The sequence below is a fragment of the Lycium ferocissimum genome, chromosome 4 (genome assembly GCF_029784015.1).
Source record: "Lycium ferocissimum isolate CSIRO_LF1 chromosome 4, AGI_CSIRO_Lferr_CH_V1, whole genome shotgun sequence".
In the NCBI taxonomy this organism is placed as follows: Eukaryota; Viridiplantae; Streptophyta; class Magnoliopsida; order Solanales; family Solanaceae; genus Lycium; species Lycium ferocissimum.
Genome location: NC_081345.1, coordinates 28,189,908 through 28,213,824, shown reverse-complemented (window position 1 = coordinate 28,213,824; position 23,917 = coordinate 28,189,908). Strand labels below are relative to the sequence as shown.

General features: G+C 33.9%; 2 protein-coding genes and 1 pseudogene across 4 annotated transcripts; 1 reads left to right on the top strand and 2 right to left on the bottom strand.

The window, feature by feature from the left end:
- The first annotated feature begins 540 nt into the window (after positions 1-540).
- Positions 541-4,343, top strand: LOC132052100 (omega-amidase, chloroplastic-like; annotated as a pseudogene).
- A 1,095-nt stretch (positions 4,344-5,438) lies between these two features.
- Positions 5,439-9,571, bottom strand: LOC132052099 (uncharacterized). Of its 3 annotated transcripts, XM_059443464.1 has the most exons (6): positions 9,495-9,571; positions 8,854-8,913; positions 7,900-8,142; positions 6,444-6,575; positions 6,239-6,355; positions 5,439-6,168 (listed from the first exon to the last, which is right to left on the bottom strand). In XM_059443464.1, exons 3-6 carry the CDS (start codon positions 8,140-8,142, stop codon positions 5,839-5,841), a joined length of 822 nt encoding a protein of 273 aa, XP_059299447.1. In that variant the 5' UTR covers positions 8,854-8,913; positions 9,495-9,571; the 3' UTR covers positions 5,439-5,838. The 3 variants fall into 3 exon arrangements, with proteins under 3 accessions (XP_059299447.1, XP_059299448.1, XP_059299449.1); XM_059443465.1 differs by lacking the exon at positions 8,854-8,913 and having other exon boundaries at positions 9,495-9,570; XM_059443466.1 differs by lacking the exons at positions 8,854-8,913; positions 9,495-9,571 and adding an exon at positions 9,318-9,467.
- A 3,203-nt stretch (positions 9,572-12,774) lies between these two features.
- LOC132053899 (NAC domain-containing protein 78-like) lies at positions 12,775-14,496 on the bottom strand. The gene has a single exon (XM_059445992.1). It carries the CDS (start codon positions 14,494-14,496, stop codon positions 12,775-12,777), a length of 1,722 nt encoding a protein of 573 aa, XP_059301975.1.
- Positions 14,497-23,917: the final 9,421 nt, after the last annotated feature.

Sequence of the window (23,917 nt, the reverse complement as noted above, 5' to 3'; positions counted from 1 at the left end):
CTCCATTTAGGCCAATTGCAATTTTTTGTTCACAGCTAATTTTGTGGAAAGCAAGCAACATTAAACATTATAAAACTATTAGTCTTATCGAGTTTTGAACCGAGTGTGTAGTTATGTCTAGTTTACAAGTCGTGCTTATAGTACTGATTCTAGCTTAGATTAGGATAATTTGTTTTAAGGTTTTCTTTGTTGCTACTACAACAACAATAATTATGCTTCGATTCCAAGTTACTAGAGATTAGTGATATGAAATATCGTCTATTTCTAACCTTTCTAAACTCGTTTTATCATTATCATTATTCCCGTCTGATATCTTTCGGATCTGCCCAAACAAGTTTTTCTTTAACCAAGATTTTTCATATGCTTTATAAATATCTTATAAATATCTTATATATAACTTTTAAATATTTAAAACATTATGTCAGAATTTAAGGTCAAACTTACAAAAAAAAAAAAAAATTGACTCTCTAAATTTAAAAGGCACTTCAAATTGGCAGAGGGAGTGTTGATTGTTGCTCCATTATTTTGAGAATTTGTCTCATCCCGTGATTAGTAAACAAGAAGCATAATTAATTAAGAGAATTGTTTTATTTAAGGCCAGACAAAATGTATAGAGCCTTTATCACCTTCCTCCTGTATTCTTCACACTCATTTCTCACAAAATCAGCATTTGCGACCTACTTACATGGCTTCTATCTCTAAAAGTACAACAAGTGACCAGTTTTTTGTCTCTGGTCCACTTCAAATCCCCAAAATAACAAAGGTATGCTTTTATAATGTCTTTATCAAATTACCTTTTTGGTCTCCTTTGGTTTCTCCATCTCCCAACAAAATCCAAAACATGATATTTTCTTGATTCTTGATGGGGAAAACAAAATGACTAACAAATTTCCTCACTTTGATAATGATTTTGTTGATTTTTTTCTTTCTTTTTTTTTTTTGTTGGGTTTTTGTCAAAGAAGTTCAAGATTGGAATATGTCAGCTGAAAGTGACCACAGAGAAGAGTGCTAACATTCTCAAGGCTCGTAATATGATTGAAGCTGCTGCAGAACAAGGTGCAAGTCTTATACTTTTGCCTGTGAGTAGCCTTTCCCCTTCACTAAACCCTCTTATATTTTAGCTTTAAATATCACTGCTTAATCCTTTTTCTTTTTTGTTTTACACAATTCTTTTTATAATTTTTTTTTTTTTTTTTTTTGATAAATCTTATGCTGATTTATATACTACAATGTAAAGAACTAGATGCTGTAATTTGACCAATTTTAACAAATCAGACTTAGTTAGACACTTGCACTGCAGTTGGCTTTAAGAAAGATTTGGTTGTGCAAATGCTCTTTACACTATTAGTGTATAAAACTTAAATCTAAAAGAAATAGTTATACTTTTCATTTTAGATGATCGATGCGACGATGCCTAATACCTTTTTTACTCATATTTATTCACTGTGGAAGTCTAGCATAGTGATTTGACCTAAACATGCTGACTAGCACATTGTTATTATTTCCAGTAGCATTTTACGCTGTTGGAAGTTCTTTGTATTCATTTCTGCTATGGTTTTAAGAATAAAACTTTATGATCGGATAAGATAGGAAAGAGGATTGAATCATGCTCCCAAAGTAAGAACGAAAATTTATACCAGCCTAAAGAAGTTTCTATCTGAAGATTTAAAAAAGATGGTCAAGGATGTAACTGTGCATATCTTAATAACAATGTTGGAAGTGATGATTCAATGTTTTTCAATCATTTGTTGTAGGAAATGTGGAATTGCCCTTATTCAACTGACTTGTTTGCAAAGTTTGCTGAGGACTTCAATGATATAGAAAGCTCCCCGTCATTGCTTATGTCATCTGAAGTTGCTGCTTCCTTAGGAGTCACTATTATAGGTGGATCGATTCCGGAAAAGATGCCGGTCAGCTGTACAATACTTGCTCTGTGTTTGGACCTAATGGAGAATTAAAGGCTAAGCACAGAAAAGTAAGCCTTTTCTTATAGGGAAGATAGAAAAGTCTACAATGAAGGCCACATCTTTTTCTTTTCTGATTAGTGTTATATTTTCATTATAAGTTGAAAGCATCAAGCTAGTTGTCCAAAATATTAACAAAAGTAAAATAATATATATAATGATAAACTTTGGTTGCACGAAAAAGAAGTTAAACAGGTGATTGGACGGAGAGAATGGCAAGACGAACTAGAAATGTAATTGTGCAATGCCTTTCTGCAGATACATTTGTTTGACATGGGTCAGCCACTGCCAGGAGAAGTTCAATTTAAGGAATCAAATATCATTTCAGCAGGAGAGAAGCCTATAATTGTTGATACAGGTAGGCAACTGTTTCCTGCTTAAAGCAATTACCCCTAAATGTGGTAAATTGGTAATTACTAGTAGAGTACAGATCTAGGATTTGAAATTTATGGGTTCCTATAGCGAGTTCAAGTTAATACTTCAATAACAACTATGTTCACAGTCAAATATTTATAGATATTTAGCGTATTTCTTAATATATATATATATATATATATATATATATATATATATATACATACATATATATATATATATATATATATATATACATACATACATATATATATATATATATATTTCTTAATACATTGCATGCATATATATATATATATGCATGCAATGTTTGGGTAAAAGCTATTGGATTCACGTGAACCCATAACTGACCCTCTAAATCTGCCCCTGGTAGTATGTTTCATAGGTCAGTCAGGATATTATGTAATTCTTCTGTGCATAGGCATGTCAAATATATTGACATTACTGGCATTAGGCATCTCAAATATATTAGCAGAAAATGTCCAAATGTTTTGCTGCATCTGGTACGTCATATGTATGCTCACATTTTTCTACCTGCCCAATTCTGATTTAGGTCTCATTTTGTCGGCAAAACTTTTCTAGCTAGTAGTTGGTCTCACTTATGTTTCTTTTCTTAATTTCCCTATCAGGCTTTGTACTTGAAACTGTACTTTTACACATCTTGTTACTGACAATTCAAAGTGTCTGCAGATTTTGGACGCATTGGAATAGGAATTTGTCACGATATACGATTTCCTGAATTGGCAATGTCATATAGTGCTAGAGGTACGATAATTTACATGTTTAAGTAGTTACTCATCCTGTTTGGCTAATTGTTCTTCTTCATTTCACCATGATGTCTACAAAAGAGCTTCTTCATATGAGAATCAGGTGCTCGTCTAATATGTTACCCTGGAGCATTCAACATGAGTACTGGGGCAGCTCTGTGGGAGCTGGAGCAAAGAACAAGGCAAGATGATTCTGTCTCCTCTAAGTTGTGAATAGATTTGACCAATAGAGGTTCTATGAAGATTTTCATAATATTTCATTAAAGAGAGACCAATTTAGTTGCAACACACTTATGGAAATCATACACAAAACTCCCGGAATAGGTCCCCTCCCGCCCTCAATTAACCAGTACTTAACCCCTATTGAAATTTTTTCCCTCAAAATGATTTCTCCTTATTCTTTATCCTCTTCGACCAACGAGGTCACCTTAATATCGGAGATCTTGTAGCCTATGTTTTTAGTAGTAACTTAAGTATTTTACTCTATACGACGAACTTCCTGTTGGCATAAACAATATCTCTTCACTTTGGATATATCCCTCTGATTCTCTCTTCTTGCCTGTGGTGTAACAATGTTCTGTGCTATATTATTATAACTGATGCTTCCTCATTGCTCATTCAACTTTGATTTTGCAGGGCAGTAGATAACCAGGTAATGCATGTTACTTTATCATGATAGTCCTCTTTGTCTTGTACTCAAAACTGAAAGACATGCATTACGTTTTCGTAGCTTTATGTGGCATCCTGCTCCCCATCTCGAGATTCAGCCAGTAGCTACATGATATGGGGTCACTCCACTGTGGTTGGACCGGTATGTTAAGAAACTGTAATGTAAATCTGCAAATAGTTACTTTGGATTGCAGTTGTTAGATAGAGCAATCAAAGAGATCTTTGTTTGCCTGGTGAGCAGATGGGTGAAATAATTGCAACCACTGGGCATGAGGAAGCAGTTCTAATTGCTGAAATTGATTATGCTGCAATTCAACAGACAAGGTGATGCATCATTTCTTGTAAAAATTGGCTTAGTATAAGATCTTTATGTTTTTTTCACTTTGTTCAAAGCTTGTGCAGGGAAAGCCTCCCTTTAGAGAGCCAGAGGCGCAATGACATTTATCAATTCGTAGATTTGCTTGGAGAAAGTCCTACGAGGTTTTAAGAGTAGGGTATTTTGATCAGATTGCATCTCATGGCTAAATGAAATTCTGAAATGGGATTTTGCAGGAGTTCTTTATCACAATGCGTTGCTAATTTTGTTGGCAACCAGTGCTTGTATCTTCTTTTTTATGTTTATTCCAAAAAGCATTTGTTAACAAATTTGATAATATTTGGCATCAAGATTATTTTGCAAAAGATTACAAGGGTTTGGAAAAGGCGATTTTTATGTGTATGCACACTAATAGTCTATAGCTCAATAAAGTATAGTGGCTTGTCATATTGATGGAATACAAATATTGCTTCTAAAAATTCTAGTCATTGCATGAAGTGAAAAATCCTAGTGATTCAAAGATCCTGCTATTCTTCATGAAGTGGCATATGTACAAAGTGATAATTCAGGAAACCAAGTCTTTACTACACAGAGTGGCAACCTTCGCCGACCTAAAGGGCAACTCAATGCATTAAGTTCAGCTTATGTGAGGATTTAGGGAAGGGGTGGTCCACATGTGGGGTCTATTGTATAAAACCTTACCTAGAAATTTTGGAAGAGATTGTTTTAACGGCTTGAACCCACGATCAATGAAATTGTTGTTCCTAATATCGTAAAATCTAATGCATACTCAGGGATCATTCAAGAAAGATAAGTGGCGGACACATCCATCTTTGGTTCCAACTATGGCTGTCTAATTCTTCTATTGTTGTCTTGGCTGATCTAGTCCATAGGTGGCTGTTATCATCACGGTCACTGCATACTTCACTATTAATTCTGTGCCTATTGGTTGTCCAAACCTAATCCAATTTTGTCATATATCAATTAGTTGGTTAACCGGACTCTAAAAACAAAGAGAGAAAAAAAGGAACCAGCAGCTTATCCAGCATTTATCTGGAAGGGACCGCATTGGAAACTGAACTTTTTGGCTTTAAAGGTTGGGTCAAAAAAATCTGTGAGATATCATATTCTTCTCTTACGAAAGGAATGATCATGAAATTTAGAGTCAGAAAACTCATGCGAAAGCACATGAAATGATTTTCCAATGTATTGACTTAATAATAAAAGCTACGAACTTTCTTGACAAACTGGAACTATGAAGGATTTACTAGTACATGAAGTTGCAACTTATAAGAATTTTTGAAGCTGAAACTAAATTTGTAAATCTTGAAAGTCCATACCTCAACAAGTTGCAAATTTCTTGTAATATATATTGATATTAAAACTATATGATACAAAATGGAGTTGTTGATCTTCATGAACTTGGTTATACATAACAGTTTGATGGTCCAAAAACCCCAAGTCAGTAATACACTCACAAAATGATAGTATCATTCCCACCCCCAAGTTAACATAAATAAAAATAAGTACCTTGTCAACAGGAACCAAACACCTAGACTTTAGCCATTCTTAAGAGCTTTTCGTGCTAGACGTATTGTAAAGCATTTGGCATCTGGAGGCTCAGTCACTAGACATCAGAATCTGGAAAGGAGCAACACACACCAAGCCTAATAAAGACTACTGCCTTTATGACAGGAGCTCCAGTGCTTCTTTTCAATTCAGGAGAAGTTTATGAACAAATGGAACTCTAAAGTTTGAAGAGCTCTGGAAGATGAGCATTTGTAAGCTTAGTCCTCTTGCTAATCTCATGCTTCTTCTTCTTGGTTTTGTTCTTGGGAGCAATGCCATGAACTTGTGCCATTGCCCTTCTCTTTGCAGTGTTTGTAGCAGGTTTCATCCCGTTCTTCTGGAGATCCTTTTCAATATCAAGCATGTCACGTGGTAATTCAATACCTCTGAAAAGCTGTTTCAAATCATCATCAACCTTAATAGGTACTCGTGGATCATTTGGGAAGGCAATGTCTTCCTGCGAGTCAAAATTTGATAGCAGCCAAATTTGACCAGCACCTTTGAGAGCCTATAGGAAATACCCTGTATCAGTACATTGAAAGCAAATACTCAAAAGTATGTTAGTATGACAAATGTACCTGAAGGTCCTCCATGACAGTTGGGTATGCATCCTTGAGGTCGATGACAGCAATACCCTCAGGAAATTTTCGTATCAAGATAAGTAGTTGATCTTTATTTTTCAAGGCATGTTTCGACTGTTGACAAATAATAAGTGAATTTATGTTACTAAAAAGGAGAGATTTAGATGGTTGCAAATGACTTAAAGACGGAGGACTACAATACCTTATAAGAGAACCGATTGCCATCATAATATACTTTGAGGTTGTTCCTCAAACTGTCAAACACAGCTTTATTGCCATTTATATCAACATAACATGATTCATTAATCTGTTCGGGTGTGAAAGCCTGCCTTGTCTGTATGTATGAAAAATAATTAATCGTCAAAGTCCGACTACTACTATTAAACAGAATGTGACACAGTTTCCCATAAGATAACAGGACAAGCCACTACATTAATCAGGGCAGAGAATCCAGCTACAATGGAGAGGTATGCAACATTCCTGGGGTATGGCCTTGCAAATTTTCGCACTTTTATGTACCAACAGAACTCCCACCCCGGAAAGGACCATAGATAATTTTTTGTTGTGTGTTGGGTGCAAAATGTAACTGAATCAATTCTCGATTCAGCACATTATTAGTGCTGTATGAAGTATAATCTTTACCATTTCATATCTTTTTTCTGCGCATGCTTGGTGTCTTCATTTGGCAGTAATTCTCCGTAGTTACTGCCCAGTAGCATCAGGGAAAGAAGAAAGAAACAATAGTGTATGTGAATCTAATCTACCAACCTGAAGCTAAAAGAAGGAACACTGCAGGATACAACGAGTTATGCGGTTGTGCTGTACTACCAGCTAAGAAATATGCCACCCTGAAGTCTAACAACAACAACCCAGTGAAATCCCACATCGTGGGGTCTGAAGTCTATTCACATGATATTTAGTTAACTACATCAGACCTGCTAAAAGAAGAGATTAATTTTCATCACCATATCCATGAAGTTGAAAGGTCTTTCAGCGACTCATTTGACGCCTGTACGTTTATGGTTATTCCGAAGACATGCAAAAGACTTCACTTGAAGAAGAAGGGAATAGACCTCTAGCTTCAGTATGTCTTGCAACTAATAATCAATGGTTGACACTCTAGAAACTAGAAGTAGCTTGTAATAGGATACTACTCCAATATGACATGAAATAAACACACAACAGTACATCAAACCACATGACACGTTCCACAAAAATAATTCCTCAGAACAAGCAAAAGCCCTCCATTAAAACTGCATTGTTTTTTTTTTGTGTTTTTTTTATTTTTTATAGAACTTCTGTTCGTTTCTCATTTGATGTGCCCCAATAAAAGCAGCTTCAACCAAATAAATTGCTCCATCGACAACGTTGCACGAATCCTAAGTGGTAGACCTAGTCATAAATCTAAGACAATTGAACAAGGCTAATGGATCTAATCTCAACCAGCTATTAAGTTTTGACTGCCAACTAGTAAGCAAAGTTAAGTAGTCCTTAATTAATCCTAATCTTCTCTGCAGGGATGAATTTAGAGATTTAGCAGTTTTGACACTTGCTTCTGGGTGCTAAGTTACATTAAGTTCCTGAATCATAGCTCTTAATTTCGAAATAAAATTAACGAAAATTTTAAAAACAATGAGAAGAAAGGGGAGGCAATATACCTCCAGCAGCAAGTCTATGACACGTTTTATCTGAGCCCCAACAGGAGCTTTCCTTATACTATTTATATGCTGGAGCCTTTCCGTGTCATTTGAAAATTTGACTGCAGGTGCAGGAGGTTTTGCATTTGCTGGTCTTGGAGGAGCTGCTGGCCTAGAAGGTCCAGCTCTAGCTATACTACTAAGGGTATTTTGGCACTTCTCTTGCTGCTTCTTGAACCTTTGCAGACTTTCTTGAAGTGCCATCTGGTAAGCAATAGACAACTGACATCAGGAAAATGCTAGCCAGGCAAAGATATTGAACAAACCACTGCATAACTGAGTGAATGAAGCATCCTAATAAGTACAACTTTTTCTAGAAGTTACATTTAAGCTTTCCCTCGTAATTTGAGGTATAGATTTATAAAAGCGCATTTCTTTTGTCAGAAAGCGGTCAACTTATAGAATTCCTTTTTCAAAGACCTTCACCTACTTTTCTTTTTGGGTCATACAAAGATGCATCAACTTCTATTACGGAACAAACATTCCAATCACACGGTGCCTTTTCAACATCATATTACGAAAAAATATAACTTAACACCCAACATATACTTAATAAAGTTTAAGTTCAACAATGAAGTACCTTTATCCTTTTTCCCACTCAGGTATATCAAAAACACGATGAGAATTCGATTACAGTCTTCATACTTATGCCTTGTCAACATAGTAAGCAGGTACCCTAATTCGACACGAACACGAAGGGATTTCTAAGTTCTTCAAAAACACGTCTGACTGATAATCATTATCTATCATCTTTCTCATAGAAAACTTTTTAACCCTTTTAGCTAACAAATTTTCCATTACTTATCTTAGTACTATAAGCCTTACAAAATTTAGATAGTATCAGGGTACAATTATACCATGTACTATTCCTCATTAGGGATACTTTAATTCAAGAGATAATGGTCAAAAACACACCTGAACTATCACTTTTTCGCGAGTTTCACTTAGCAACTATCAGCTGTTCCTTTTGCCTACCTGAACTATCACCATATACGTATTAATTAAAACACACCTCAAAGCTGATTAGGCCACCTTTTCCTACCTGAACTATCACCATATATGTATTAATTAAAACGCACCTCGAAGCTGATAAGGCCAACTACCAGTTATCCCCTTTTCCTACCTGAACTATCAAATAGTGCGTTTTAATACATAGATGCTGATAGTTCAGGTAGGAAAAGGGAACAATATTTGGGGCGTGAAACTCGCGAAAAAGCGATAATTCAAGTGTTTTTTTTTTTTTTTTACCATAATCTCTTAATTGAACTCGAAAAGACGTAAATAAGCAAGAATGCTATATGGGTCATGAAATTAACTCTATCATATCAAGTAATTCAAGTCAGAAAAATCCACACTTCGAATCAATAATATCCTCTGACCTATTTTTCTTCTTCTATTAAAGCCCAATCACAACAAAGAATCGATCAATCAATCAAGTACATGTCAATCCCAAACTAATTTGGATCCCTAATATCAATCTTCGCTCTATAAATGCCCAATTACAATAAGAATCACAAAAAATAACCTAATAAGCACAAAAATAATTTGGGCTTGACCTTAGGCCCGATAGAGAGTAATAATTGACCGAAGAATACGTCCGAGAAGGCCTACGGCGGTGATTACGGTGGCTATAAAGAGAGAGGAAAGATCGGGATTGGAACTGAAATTCTTCTATTGAAAGGGAGGTGGGAGTAGCACTTTTATAAACATAAGGGTTTAAGTATCATTTTTTTCCAATTCACACGATTCGAAAGGACGGAATATCACTTTGATACCTAAAGATTGGGAAATTGATACTTTAACCCTTATGGTTGCAAAAGTGCTACTCCCACCGTCATAAATATAATAAATGAGGTAAATTTGGATGTTGATTCCTCATTATAAAATAAAAGGGGGAAAAACCACCTAAAAGGTCCGGTTTTTTGTTTTTTTTGTTTTTTTGTTTTTTTTTGAAAAAAAAAAAAGAAAAGAAAAGGGTTAGTAGCATTTTTGGTTTTTTAATTATTGATAAATTCTAATTTTGATCCTTGTGATATCTAGCTAAATACGTTTAACCTTCAATTAATTGAAATGTGCACTTTTGATTCCTTTGTTTGTGAGTATTAAAATTTTACCATAATTATCAGTCATTCTACCACTTAATTACTCACGTGTTATGTTATATTTGTATTATTACTCTATGTTTGATAGGAGTCTTAAAAGTAGTTCAAATACAACAAATTACTCTCGTGTTATGTTATATTTGTATTATTACTCCATATTTGATGGGAATATAGTCTTAAAAGTAGTTCAAATACAACATACTTTTATATAAAAGGACTAAAAACAATCATTTCGATTAATTAAAGGCTAAACGTGATTTGTCAAATATTACAGGGACCAAAATCAAATTATACCGAAATTGACCAAAAATACTATTATCCCTCTCAAATATAAGGATGAGGTAAATTTGGACATTAATTATTCATTATAAAGAAAAACCTATTAGATTTTTTTTTTTAAAAAAAAAAAAAACTATTCCTTTATTCCAAAATATTTGTCACGTTCACTTCTTCAAATATGCTTGCCAAGAAACGATTTCAATATCATAGTATCCCATGTTTCAAATTACAATATATTTGTATTTAATTTAGCATTCTTTACCTTTATATTTAATAAAATAATGTGAAATGAAGGATATATATGTGTGTGAGCACGTACTTTTTGGAACTCCAAATTGAATTCGAAGGAAGAGAAGTTCTTGTCGGTAAAAAAATTCTGCTAGCAATACCTATATGTTTGAATGAACTCCACAATTTTTTTACAAAAATATCCTGTATTACCTATATTTATAATAATATTGAAACCTATTTTTACTAGGAATTGAAAAACTATTCCTATATGGATTTGACTACAAATGCTATATATTAATTAAATAACTTAGCAAATAAAAAAAAATTATTTATGTTTCCTAATCCAACTTTAAACTAGTCGTCAATCAATACTCTCACGTAATTCTAAGTTTTATATGCCTTTTATTTTTTGGAGCACTTCTTTCCAATCAATTGTTGAGTTCAAACCTTGAAAATGAAAAATTGGGGGAGAGTTTCCTCCTTTAATGAGTCCTAAATATCGCAAATCTAAATTAATCAGGCATGTGGTTATTGGATATTGAATAGTTAATAGTTACGTAAAAAAAAGTACTCTTAGAGCCGTTATTCACTCCTGACAATTTTAGAAAACAAATTTTTGACGCCTCAACTATTCTATCGGATATTTATTGCATATTTTCCGACAATACAAATATTGTACAGTGGAGATTGAACACTTTGGTGAAGCAACTTGTGAGGACAAGCTTGAATGTGGCAAGTCTGCACAATCCTAAGAAGATTAAACAATATCTTTAACATGAGAAACACAATTACGATAACATGAACAATATTTAAGCTTTTTCAACAAAATGTCTGTAAATAGCGTGTAACATGATCATACTTCCTTCCTGGAGCTGTTAAAGGCTACAATAGAAGCCAAATGCTTATGTTCAACTAAATTGGATAATCAACTCTTTTGAAATGATAGTTTTTATTTAATACTACTGGAATTGGGGTAAGTAGAGTAGAAGCAGTCGCGGAGAGACCTTTTAGTAAAGGGTGTCATCTAAAATCTCTTAGCAAAAAATTCTTATACATGTGCGTGTAAATATTCTTTTTTCCTCTAAAAACAACACATATATAAACAATGGAGTCGCATCACTTGAAAATAATGCAAAGCATACCACTGTCGACTAAATTAGCTGAATAGTTTCAGGTAGTTCCAATTCTAGTCAGCAGCATCTCATAAATGCACATTAGACAACCAAGATTGTTTGTCCAACATTAATGTACTGTGCTTAACTATTATGAGCACATATTTGAAGTCTTTATTAGCTAAGTAATTAAAATTGATCATCTTCCTAGTTAATTTTGTATTTGCTCTTTCGTGAATCCTCTTATATCAGGATGCAAAATATGATGTTTTCGCTTCAAATAATGCTCAACTTTATCTTCAGAACATGGTTAAATTTGAGGTAATTTGTCGAATTTACATATTTCAGGATTTCAAGTTTGTCGCAAAAGGAACCATTCAAGAAAAGATGTTCTATGGCACATTTATGGATCTTCAGCAATGAAAAAAAATGAGATATATGCAGCAGGTGGCTTGTATGAATTACCATAAAAACAGAGTGATTTTCATTTTTCACTGGGATGTGATTCTCCAAAATTGGCAACTAAGTGTCTGGCACGTAATTGTCACTTGCTACCAGATTTGGATAGGATGGTAATTCATACGAAAAAACAAAGTTCAGGTTAATACAAACATCCTATAGTAGCAGAAAGAACCAAATTTAGGGGGAATTTTATGTATCAAATTTCAAATGATGAGATGTGTTGTAGAGACCCTGCTCATCTTTTCCAGTACTATATTTAGTTTAGGACAGAACAGAAAAATTCATTTAGGGGGAACTGTTTGAATGTTTGTCACATGCGATCAAGCTTTAATATAAAAGTTGCAGTAGATGATTCTTTGTCTAAATTAGAAACTGAACACTAAATCTGGACGAATAGAATTTACATAAACTCTTATAAACATTAAACCAAAGAGGACTAAGAAGCAGCTCAAAATTTCTTGTTGCTTCAAAAAGATATTCTCTTAACCATTCACAAGCACAAAGGAAAAAAGAATGTAAACCTCCATTGATAAGCACGCAGTATGTACAGTTATTGTGCAAATAACTCACTTTAAGATTCAAGAATTGAACCTAACTAGTTAGTACTGTCCACTAAGTTAGCTGGAAACTGTTGAGGTAGTACCAATACTTCATAGCAGCATATCTTGTAAATACGTCTTTGACAGCCAAGACTGTTGGTCCAACATTAATGTATTGTGATCCATCCTACTTGCAGCCAATCTCTCCTTCATAGTCGCATGATCTGACATGTCTTCCACAAGGTCAGAAATAAAGCTCGATTCTTCTGTTTCACAAAGTGTCTCTTGTTGTGTCTCGTTCTTCTCAAACAGTGTGTCACCCGTATCAAACATTTCAGGCACATTAATTTCTGGCATCACATGTTCTTGATTTTGAGAAATATCAGTTAGCCGCAACAGACCATTCTCTTCACCAGCAGCCTCTTGAGTCTGCACCTGAGGTTCATTATATTCTACTATTGGTTGTTCAGAAAAATCAAAAGGAGTGGTCAGCTCATAGTCCGGATACATCAACACTGTGACACCCATATATTCAGCTAAAGTATTCAATATTTCAGGCATAGTTTTTTCTGGTCCATTCGCAAAGTCAGGGATCACAGGTTGATGAATCTGAGAAAAACTAGTTTGCCTCAACAGACGATTAATCTCATCCCCAGGAGCCTCTTGAGTTTGCACTTGATTGTTCTTCATAGCAGAGTCTCCCCCAACAGTTAGTAGTTCAACAAAGCTTGTACTCTTGGCTTCAAGTTCCAAATATGCAGTATAGTCTTCATTAGCAACAATAATACAACCCTCTTGTGTCTGGTTCTTGTCCAACACTGTGTCACCTGTATTTTCAGTCAATCTATCCTTTTCTTTAGGCAGATTAATTTCTGGCATGGCGTTCTCAAATTCTTGAATTTGAGAAGAAGTAGTTGGCCCCAAAACACCGTTCTCTTCACCAGCAGCCTCTTGGATTTTCACCTCAAGATCATCAAATTCCACCATTGGTTCTTCAACAATATTGATAGGACTGATCATCTCATAGTCCTGATCCAACATATCCATTGTTTCAAGAACATTATTTTCTGGCATCGCGTTCTCAAAGTCAGCAATCTTAGATTCTTGAATTTGAGAAGAAGTACTTAGCTCCAACGCACCATTCTCTTCACCAGTAGCAGATTCCACCATTGATTCTTCAACAACATTGATAGGAGTGATCGCCTTATATTCATGATCCATCAACGGCTCAACAGAATTTACCCCTGAAGTCACCTCCGTATCCACCATTGGTTCGTCAACAAAATCAATACTTGTCAGATTGCTACTTTGACTACCATTAGAAGAATTCTTTTTGGACAACTTTTTGATGGCACAGATAACATAATCTTTATACTCAGAATTCTCGAACTTTCTAAGAAGAGTATCACAAAACACATATTCCTTCATGAGCCACTTCCCATGAACATACTTAGTATTCTCATAGCAATAACTCTTCATTCGTCCGATAATCAAAGGCTTTCTCTGATTACCATAACTCATAGTTACATTCTTTCCCTTATCTTGCTGCTTCCAAGTTCCAAGTTTTTCACCCACAACTCTGCAAAAACTGTTCCCTTTCTTCTGCCTTGGTGTAATGAAGTAGCGGTAAATACTAGTATCCTCATCATCTTGTCCTCCACAATGGCGACCATGGTTATAAGTCTTCCAAGGTTCTTGTTTGTAAACATCATGCTCAGTAATATAACCATCATCACACAATGGTTGTTTAGCAATAAACCTCAAAAGGAATGTGAGTAACTCTGAATCTGTTGGATGAAAACGATACCCTTCTTCAAGATTCTCTAACTCCATATCAGTATTAATTCTTTCTTGCATGTATATCAGTATATGAAGAAAGAACCGAAAGACAGAACCTTTTTTTTTCAGAGATGAAAAAACAAGGGAAAAGAGATGTGTATTTAGTATGGTATGGGCGGCCGATATTAGAGTTAATTGAGAGATAAAATAGGGTTGTATACTTGTATTGTATGATTATATATAGTTTGATTTTATAGAACAAAAAGTTCAATTTTAGGGAACTTTTGTAAAACCCAAGTGTAATAAAAGTAGGAAGCGTGGGACAAATTTGGTACTGAGTAGGAAACTTACCCAAAGTAATTGAGAACTTAGGAAACTTTTCTTCTTGGCGGTAGAAGAAATTGTTGATATTTTATGGCAAGAAAAAAAAAACGGTAACCGTTAATTTTTGGAAACTTGGTATTTAATGACCAAACAACGGAATCTATTTCTCAATTTAATTAATGTTGAACCATGACTGGTCTTTCAAATTAAGGTATATAATAATAGTTATTTTCTTTTATCTTATCCGATATTCAGTAACTTTTTTGGGGCTCGAATAATTAGAATCCCGCCAGAAAGTCCCACTTTGGGGTTAAGTGCTCCCAACAAAGGCCACTTCATTTTACGTGCTCGAACTTCAGACCTCCAGTTTAGGATGGACAGGGGTTGGATCGTGATTTGAAGTTTGTGGGTTCTTACAGAAAAATCAAGTTAAAATACAATAATTGAGTTCACGGTTAAAAATTTATAGGCATTTATAGAATTTCTAATATATGGCGGATTCAGGATTTTTCACTGAGAGGATTCAAAATACAAAAAGGTAAACACACGAAAAAGTCAAAGGAGTCAACCCTTAAACTTGCTAGTAAATTTCATTTGTACACTCGAACTACGGAGTGTTCAAATTGAACACCGAACACATAATAAAGTGTTACTCTTCGAAACTTTCAGTTCAAATTTTTTAAATAACTTTTGTGCGTGTTCTCAAGTGCTCATACATAAATAAATTAACCAATTTCTTGTCTTCTTTAATTATACACATCAATCTTATTTGCAACAGGAACATTCAGCATATTAACATGATTATTCCATCTTTTAAATTAAGAAATTCCTTAATGATTTTATTACCAAAAAAAAAAAAAAAAACTCCTCATAATAATTTTAAGACTATCATGGTCATAGTAAATATATCCTAAAAATGTTACTTGTCACATGAAATTTGGAGGTGATCTCATCACCTCTTTATATATTTCTATTTCTATTTCTATTAGTAGTTACATGAGGCCCGGCTCAACAGATAACAATAGTAATATTGTAATTAAAGAAGTATTTGTTATTATTAAAGTTTTCTAGTCACCTAGTTAGATAATTTTTAAACAAAAAACTATTTACGGGGAAGACAGTCTATCAGAAAAATTATTAAATACCAAAGGGACACAATCGACTCAACATTCTGTAAAATAACATGATTTAAATTATGTAAAATAATTACAACTCGATGAAACAAAAACATAGCATTTTTATCAATAGTTTCTGTATTTACATATAGAAATAGATTTTTTATTGATTTATTAAGTTTTAATTTCACTTATAATATTTCATGTAGCAAGGGTTTATGCTAGTTAATTGTGGCCATTTAAACTTAGTTTTAGACTAAAATAAGGGGAAAAACTAAATTCATTAAATGACTCTCAAGAATCAATTTAGTTCTTCATATATATTTTATACTTAAAAATATTAATGCTAAGTTAAAATTGCAATTATAATACTTTTTGTATAGATGTTCAATGCTCCATCTATTTTAATTTGTTTTGTCTTACTTTCCTTTTCAGTCCGTTTAAAAAAGAATGTTTCTTTCTTTTTTTGGCAACTCTTTAGTTCTAACTTTCCATGTGACATGTTTAAAACCACAAGATTAAAGGACATTTTGGTACATTCTACATATTTTTAGTTTAAGACCACAAGATCCAAAAGTATTATTTACTTTCTTAAACTTCATGTCAAGTCAAAACAAGACATACAAATTGAAACAAAGGGAGTATCTAAATTTTAATTTAAAATATTAAGTTGATCTAATTCAATTAAGCTTCAAAGTTTAGTCAAACTGACTCTCGCAAAATGAAAAGTGACACATAAATCGTGGGGGGGGGGGGGGGGAGGGGTGGAGGGGGGTGGAGGTGGATAATTAATAGGATCTAATAAATGCTCCAGTGGGAAACTAAAAATGTGGCGCAAAAGTTGCCTAAATTTATCTATAATGGCAAATAATGTAAAGGGTAATCAAATAGTCCTTTCAGTCCATATTGTAGGTTGTTTTTAGTTTGGACACATCCTTTAAGAAATCAGTTCCCCCTAGAAAGTAAGAAGCGTTTTCACTATTACCTTAAGGGGTCATTTGGTAGCTAGTTAGAAGGTGAGTTATGCAGGTATTAACTATTGCATAAGTAATATCGTGCTTGGTAGCTGGTTAGGAGGTAAGTTATTCACGTATAAACTTAATACGATGTTTAATTTGCAATATAGAAATCCGTATAACTAATACATATATAAGTTATGAGGGAATCTATGTATTACTTTATGCAGGATATATAGGTTGAATAACCAATACATGAATAACTAAACCTCGCATAAAATAAACATAAATTCCCTCATAACAATAAAAAAGTTATTAATACCTCCTTGATTATATAAAAATATTTACACGAATTAAATATAAAAACTAAAAAAACCATATAATATAAACTGGAGAAAATAAAGGATAAGAATAGATTTCAACAAAAAATTACTATAATCCTAACATACATTAATTACATAGGACTGTATAGAAAGGACATAAGAAAAAAATATTGGATGCAAAAAATGAGTAGGCAAAGAAAAAGACAACATCAAATCCTCCATGTATAGGTTTATCAAAGTTCAAAGGATCAAAAGTTTCGTAAGGATGACAAAACTTTTGCATCCTCGCTTATATATATTATTATTACTAGATGATGAAAGCTCGTGCTAGCACGGGCCCAATACAACAATAGTATCATACCTTTTTTTTAGTCTGTCTAAAAAAGAATGATATATTTTTATGTTTAGAAATCATTTAACTTGAAACTTTCCCTTTTTCCTTTAATGAAATGATTTAAATCCACACAAATATCTATGACTTGTTTTAGACCACAAGTTTCAAAGATCTTTTCTTTCTTTTTTAAACTTCGTGCCTAGTCAAACTATGTCACATAAATTAGGACAGAGAGATTACCTTTTAGTAATATAATTATGAAATTATTATTATAGAAAATATTATAATTCAATTAATTGAAAATATCAATAAATTATTTACTTAGTCCGCTTCTCCCTGGTTTGGTTCTCCAATTGAAAGATTTGAAACACACCTTCTCCCACCGAGTTTCATGCCATCGTCTCTTTCTACTCAATAACACTGAAAAACGCTTTCATGTGTTAGCATCTGTTGTAGTCTTAAATTTTTAAGTATAGACCAACTTCATCATTTTAAGAAAATATGTGTATAAGTTTCTTGACCGTTTATATTTCGTCTTCTTGATGTTATTCATTATTTGTGTGAGACGTATGTGTCTAAAATTAGTGCATTTTTATCCTTACCCAAAGGTATAGTTTTAAATCTTTTGGTTTTATGACTTCTTTAGCGATTTTTGTTTTCAATTTAAATCGTTATTTTTTTTTCCTGGATTTCTCTTCTTTAAATTTTCTCTAAGCATACCTTTACCATTTTCTGAACTTATTATCATTATTTAAATTTTTTTTTCCGCAATTGTCTCCTACTTCTTCACATGGATCCTACCTTATTCTTTTATTTTTTTTGCAATTGTCTCCTACTTCTTCACATGGACCCCACCTTTATTATTATTTTTTTCCAATTGTTTCCTAATTCTTCATGTGGACCCCACCTTTATTATTATTATTATTTTTTCCCACTCTTCTAATATAGTAGAAATTTTACTACTATTAATAAGGGGGTGTATGAGCTTCCCGTATATGTATAATGACCGAAAAATCCTTACTGTTTCCTACTTATACTTTTAGTCGCGCTGCTCCATGCTGAGCTTTTTCATTGGTTCCCCCATATGATTTAACCCAGCTCTTTCATTTAGTATTTTTATGTGTAGGGGTGGATATGGTACGGTATTTGAAACTTCGGTTTGGTAATTTCGATTTTCGGTATTTAAAAATACTATACCATTACCATACCAAATTAATTCGGTATGGTCGGTATTTTTAAGTTTGATTTCGGTATTTTGCAGTACGGTAATTCGGTAACCATAATTTGCTCGACTACGACTTACATATATACATATACTAAAGAATTAAGACTTCGGCTATTCAAGAAACATCTCAATTATATTATACTAACACCTTACACGTGTAAAAATATTCAAAAGAAAGTACAAGCAATGCCTTCGTTAAGCAATTACACAAAAAGGGCATTTCAACCAAGATATATATATACTTTGGTACACAAAAAGGGCATTTCAATCAATTATATCATACTAACATCTTACATATGTGAAAATATTTAAAAGAAACTGCAAGCAATTCCAACGTTTAAACAATTAGTTTGTATTAATATATATATATATATATATATATATATATATATATGAATTGTATATGTAACTATATGAAAAACTTCGGTATGATATTCGGTATTTCATTTTTTTCTTTATCAATACCGAATACCGTACCAAATACCAAATTTTTAAAAAATGCATGCCAAATACCATAATACCGAAATCACGGTATCAAAATTTTCAATTTCGAAATGGTAATCGGTATATACCGTACCGTACCACCCCTATTTATGTGTGTTTACTGTGTGGGCCCTTATCATTTGCACAAAATCTGCCACATGCTTATATGTCATTTCACAGAGTTCCTTGCTAAAGTATTGTTTCTTTATGTTTTGACAATGGTATTTGGAGAGGTTATTTTGTAATTGGATGATAATGAGGCAATTTCATTGGTTGTCAATGCATTTTACTGCAGCTCTCTTATAAATAATCTAAAAGTTTATTGCTGGGGAAAAACAATTCATTATGCAATCTTCTATTTTTCCGCTGTTCTTATATAGAGTGCTTATGAAGAGTATTTGTTTTCTAGTACATTTCTAACATACAGGAAATTTTTAAAGTACACAGATTTTTTTTTTGTTTCTACAATAACCATAAAAGAAAATAGATTGTTTGGATAAAGTTTATATTCTTTCCTGAAAATTTTTGCCTGTAATTAGTACTACCATATATGTAATTGATTTTCTTTCCTTGCACTTGAGAATAACCAGAGACAAAACAAAAGAGAGGTAGATGTAAAATGATATTTCACAAAATAATGTTGATGTGTTTTTTTAACATAACTCATACACCTACATTTAAATTTCAATCCTCTCTTTTGAGTTTTGGATTGGGCCGTGCTCAACACGGCTTCGCTGCCCCTAGTTTTTTTTTTTTTTGTAATACAGAATTTATCCACCATATGTCATAAGCACTATTCCCCTCTGATGAAGCTGGAAACAAAGTGTTGCCATTACTACTTTCTCCACACATATTTATGACATTGTAGCACACTATTAATTCAAGAACCTCACTATTCCACAAAACTAATAGAATCTCAATAAATCACTTTGTGAGGCAACCCAAGAATCAGTCCTTCTTCTTATTAATAACAAAAAAAATCATAGGCAAAATTACCCTTTTTTAGCAGAATCCCTAACAATGATTCCATAAAAGGAAATAGATGGATCGATCGACCAGGCAAACATAGGAAACAAAAACCCCATGTCCCAAATGGGCATAAAAACAATAGAAATAAGAATAAAAACAAATGGGTGCCTTAAAAAACTCGAATTTGCAGAGAAAGAGCGTTCTTGAAGGAGAAATTAGTAAGAAAAAAGTGGGTTAAAGAGGAAAAAGGGGAGAAAATATAGAGAGAAGAGAAGAGAAAAGAAGTAAGAGGAGACGTTTGAAAAATGGGGAAATGAGTAGAGATTGGTTGGGTTTATTATAAGTTTTTGATGTTTTAATATTTTACCTAAGTTGTTAAATATTCTATTTTAAACTTAATCAACCTTGTAAAATAAAAAAAATGAAAAAATAAAATGAAATTCCTTATCCTTCATTCCATTCTCAAATGTCCCTTTTAGCTCATTTTCCCTACTTGGTGTCAATAAAATGTCAGTTGAGGGAATTTTAGACTTTTAGCTTATACCACTTATCTGTCATTTATACTGGACTGCCACTTTGCTCATCATATCCATCTTCTCGAATTCTGCCTTCTAGGCTTCTAGCTCTAGTTTCATATCATGTTCTGCCTGTGATTTTTTGTTTCTGAATTTCATCTTTCAACATAATTGTGTTGATAAAACTTTCCTTTCCCGCTTTTCTGCACTGTATTCAAGTTCATGATTTAATCAACAAGTTATGTTCCTTAAACAGCCGAGGTAATCAGCAATTTTATTGTCCTTCGAGATTAGAGTTGTAGTTTTGGTTGCATCTACACCTTGTACTGCTTGGTGCATAATTTTATGACTATTTTCAAAAGTCTAACTTTTAACAAATGTTTCATCTTGTAAAATACTTCTCTTAGAATTCTGTTTTACAGGATTTAATCGTTAAGTGCCTTTGCAAACGTCGTCAAATTGCTTCAGAGTTGAATAGATCTACGTCCAATTATAGGTTAATAGTGTTTTGGCTATTTTTTGACACTTGCCAATTGGACAGAACTTGTAACACAGATATGAGCCTAAAATTTTATAGTAACAGATTGTGGAAAAAGAGGAAGCTAATTAGATTGTTTTAAGGTGCTATGATCACCCGGGTGTAAAAGTAAAGTGGATTAAGTCCGGTATATCCTCCTAAAAAATTGGGATAATTGCACTTTGAAAGAGGAGGAGAGCATGAAAGTGGGTCGGGTCGGGTTAAACAAGTGGGTTTATGAAGTAATTAGGATTTAAAATTGAGGACGGGTCATTTGATTATGTAACAGCCCAGGCCATCGCTTGTAGAAATTGTCCGCTTTGAAGCCCCGCCCTCACGGTTTTAAAACGCGTCTACAAGGGAGAGGTATCCAAGCACTTATAAAGCACTCTTCGTTCTCCTCCCCAACCGATGTGGGATTTGCCTAAACTGATGTGGGATTCTCCTAAAGCAAGCCTTACACTCATACCAACTGTAATAGCCCCGGCCACCGCTTGTAGAAATTGTCCGCTTTGGAGCCCTTGCCCTTTACGGTTTTAAAACGCGTCTACAAGGGAGAGGTATCCAAGCACTTATAAAGCACTCTTCGTTCTCCTCCCCAACCGATGTGGGATTCGTCTAAAGCAAGCCTTACACTCACCCCCCTTGGGACTCAGCGTCCTCGCTGAGGTTTGCCCCACCATCGGGTTTGCCCGCCACGGCCCCGAGCACGGGCTCGATACCAGCCTGTAACCCTCGGTCACCACTGCGAAATTGTCCGCTTTGGAGCCCTTGCCCCTTACGGTTTTAAAACGCATCTACAAGGGAGAGGTATCCAAGCACTTATAAATCACTCTTCGTTCTCCTCCCCAACCGATGTGGATTCACCTAAACTGATCTGGGATTCGCCTAAGCAAGCCTTAAAAACTGTAACAGCCCAGGCCACCGCTTGTAGAAATTGTCCGCTTTAGAGCCCTTGCCCCTCACGGTTTTAAAACGCGTCTATAAGGGAGAGGTATCCAAGCACTTATAAAGCACTCTTCGTTCTCCACCCTAACCGATATGGGATTCGATTTTAAAACGCGTCTACAAGGAAGAGGTATCCAAGCACTCATAAAGCACTCTTCGTTCTCCTCCCCAACTGATATGGGATTTGCCTAAACTGATGTGGATTCGCCTAAGGCAAGCCTTATACTCACCCCCCTTGGGACTCAGTGTCCTCGCTGAGGTTTGCCCCACCATCGGGTTTGCCCTAGCACCAGCCCGACACAGGCTCTGATACCAACTGTAACAGCCCAGTCCACTGCTTGTAGAAATTGTCCGCTTTGATAGCACTTAAATAATGTTGAATATTTGCCTATTTTTATTTACATATTTTATATTTTCTCTGATTTATTTTCTATTTTTAAAGGTATTTGTCTTTTTCCGAAGAGAATAAGCGATTTATAACGCCCGGGACAAAAGAGAAGATTGCAAGGTTGATACACAAAAGATAGAACAGATGAAAAGTTCATATATTACATCGAGCTCAATGATCAATATCTGCAAATGAGCTAAAGAAAAGTTAAGGCCTGCAACGCGCTGTACATTCAATGATCAATATTTGCAAATGAGCTAAAGAAGAGTTAAAGCCTGCAACATGCTATACATTTTAAAACCTATAAAAAGAGGTGCTGAGATACAAAAAGGGACACACTTACCAAGAGCCACCAAAAGTTTTCTTTTCTACTTTTTAAGTTGCCTTTCTCTACTTGTTTTGAAAAGTCTTCATAGAAGAAATGAAAGGGCCCACTTGGGAAATCATTCTCTTGTAGGAAGCTAGATTCAAGAAGTGATTTTACTACGTGTGAACTTCCTTAATGGAAAAGAATTCTCAACAGTGAAGCTACCCCTTGGGATGTACTATGAAGAATTCAAGAAGCTGTGTTGTCAAAAGGGAGATAATACCGTGAAATAAAATTACCATATATATTTTGTTGTTAACGTCAATTGTTGCTACTCACTATTATGCATTATATTGCGTCGTCTTTTACATTCTTATCTTGCGAAAAAAAATGAACTAATTCTTTAACAGTTGGAAATATGATGGATCTAGTTAATTAAATTGGGATACAATAAGCCTAATTACTTGCCACTGATTTTATAATTTATCTCTTTTACCTTATTATATTAATTTTTATTTGCGAAAAAGAAATTAATGTAATGAGATATATTAATTTTGATATCTGAAAGGAGTCATCTTTAAATCTAAGAATTATAGCAGGTATCTCCTTGTAATCATTTTATAATTAAATTATATATCTGAAAAGAATATAATTTATGACTTATACGATTTAATTATATTCGCAAGAAATAATTAATTCGCCAAAGGACTCGTATCTCAATGAAATTAACAAGTGAAATCACAATTTCCAACATCTTTTCCATTGGTAAATTCTAATCACGATACTTTAATTTTATTACTTTCATAAGGATTATCAAGCGAAAAGTCATTATATTTTTACGGTAGTAGTCAAGGTAGAGCATTAAATATTCCAATCTCTGTGGGATCGATATCTTTCTATACTATTATTTGACAGAGTACGAGTTAAAATATATATACGCCAGATGCTCGTCAAATTTTTGGCGCCGTTGCCGGGGATTGGTAATCTTTTGGTGCAATTCATTAAATACTAACCCAATTTTCTAAGCTAATTTTCTTTATCATATTCTGCAGCATTAACATTAGATCTTTG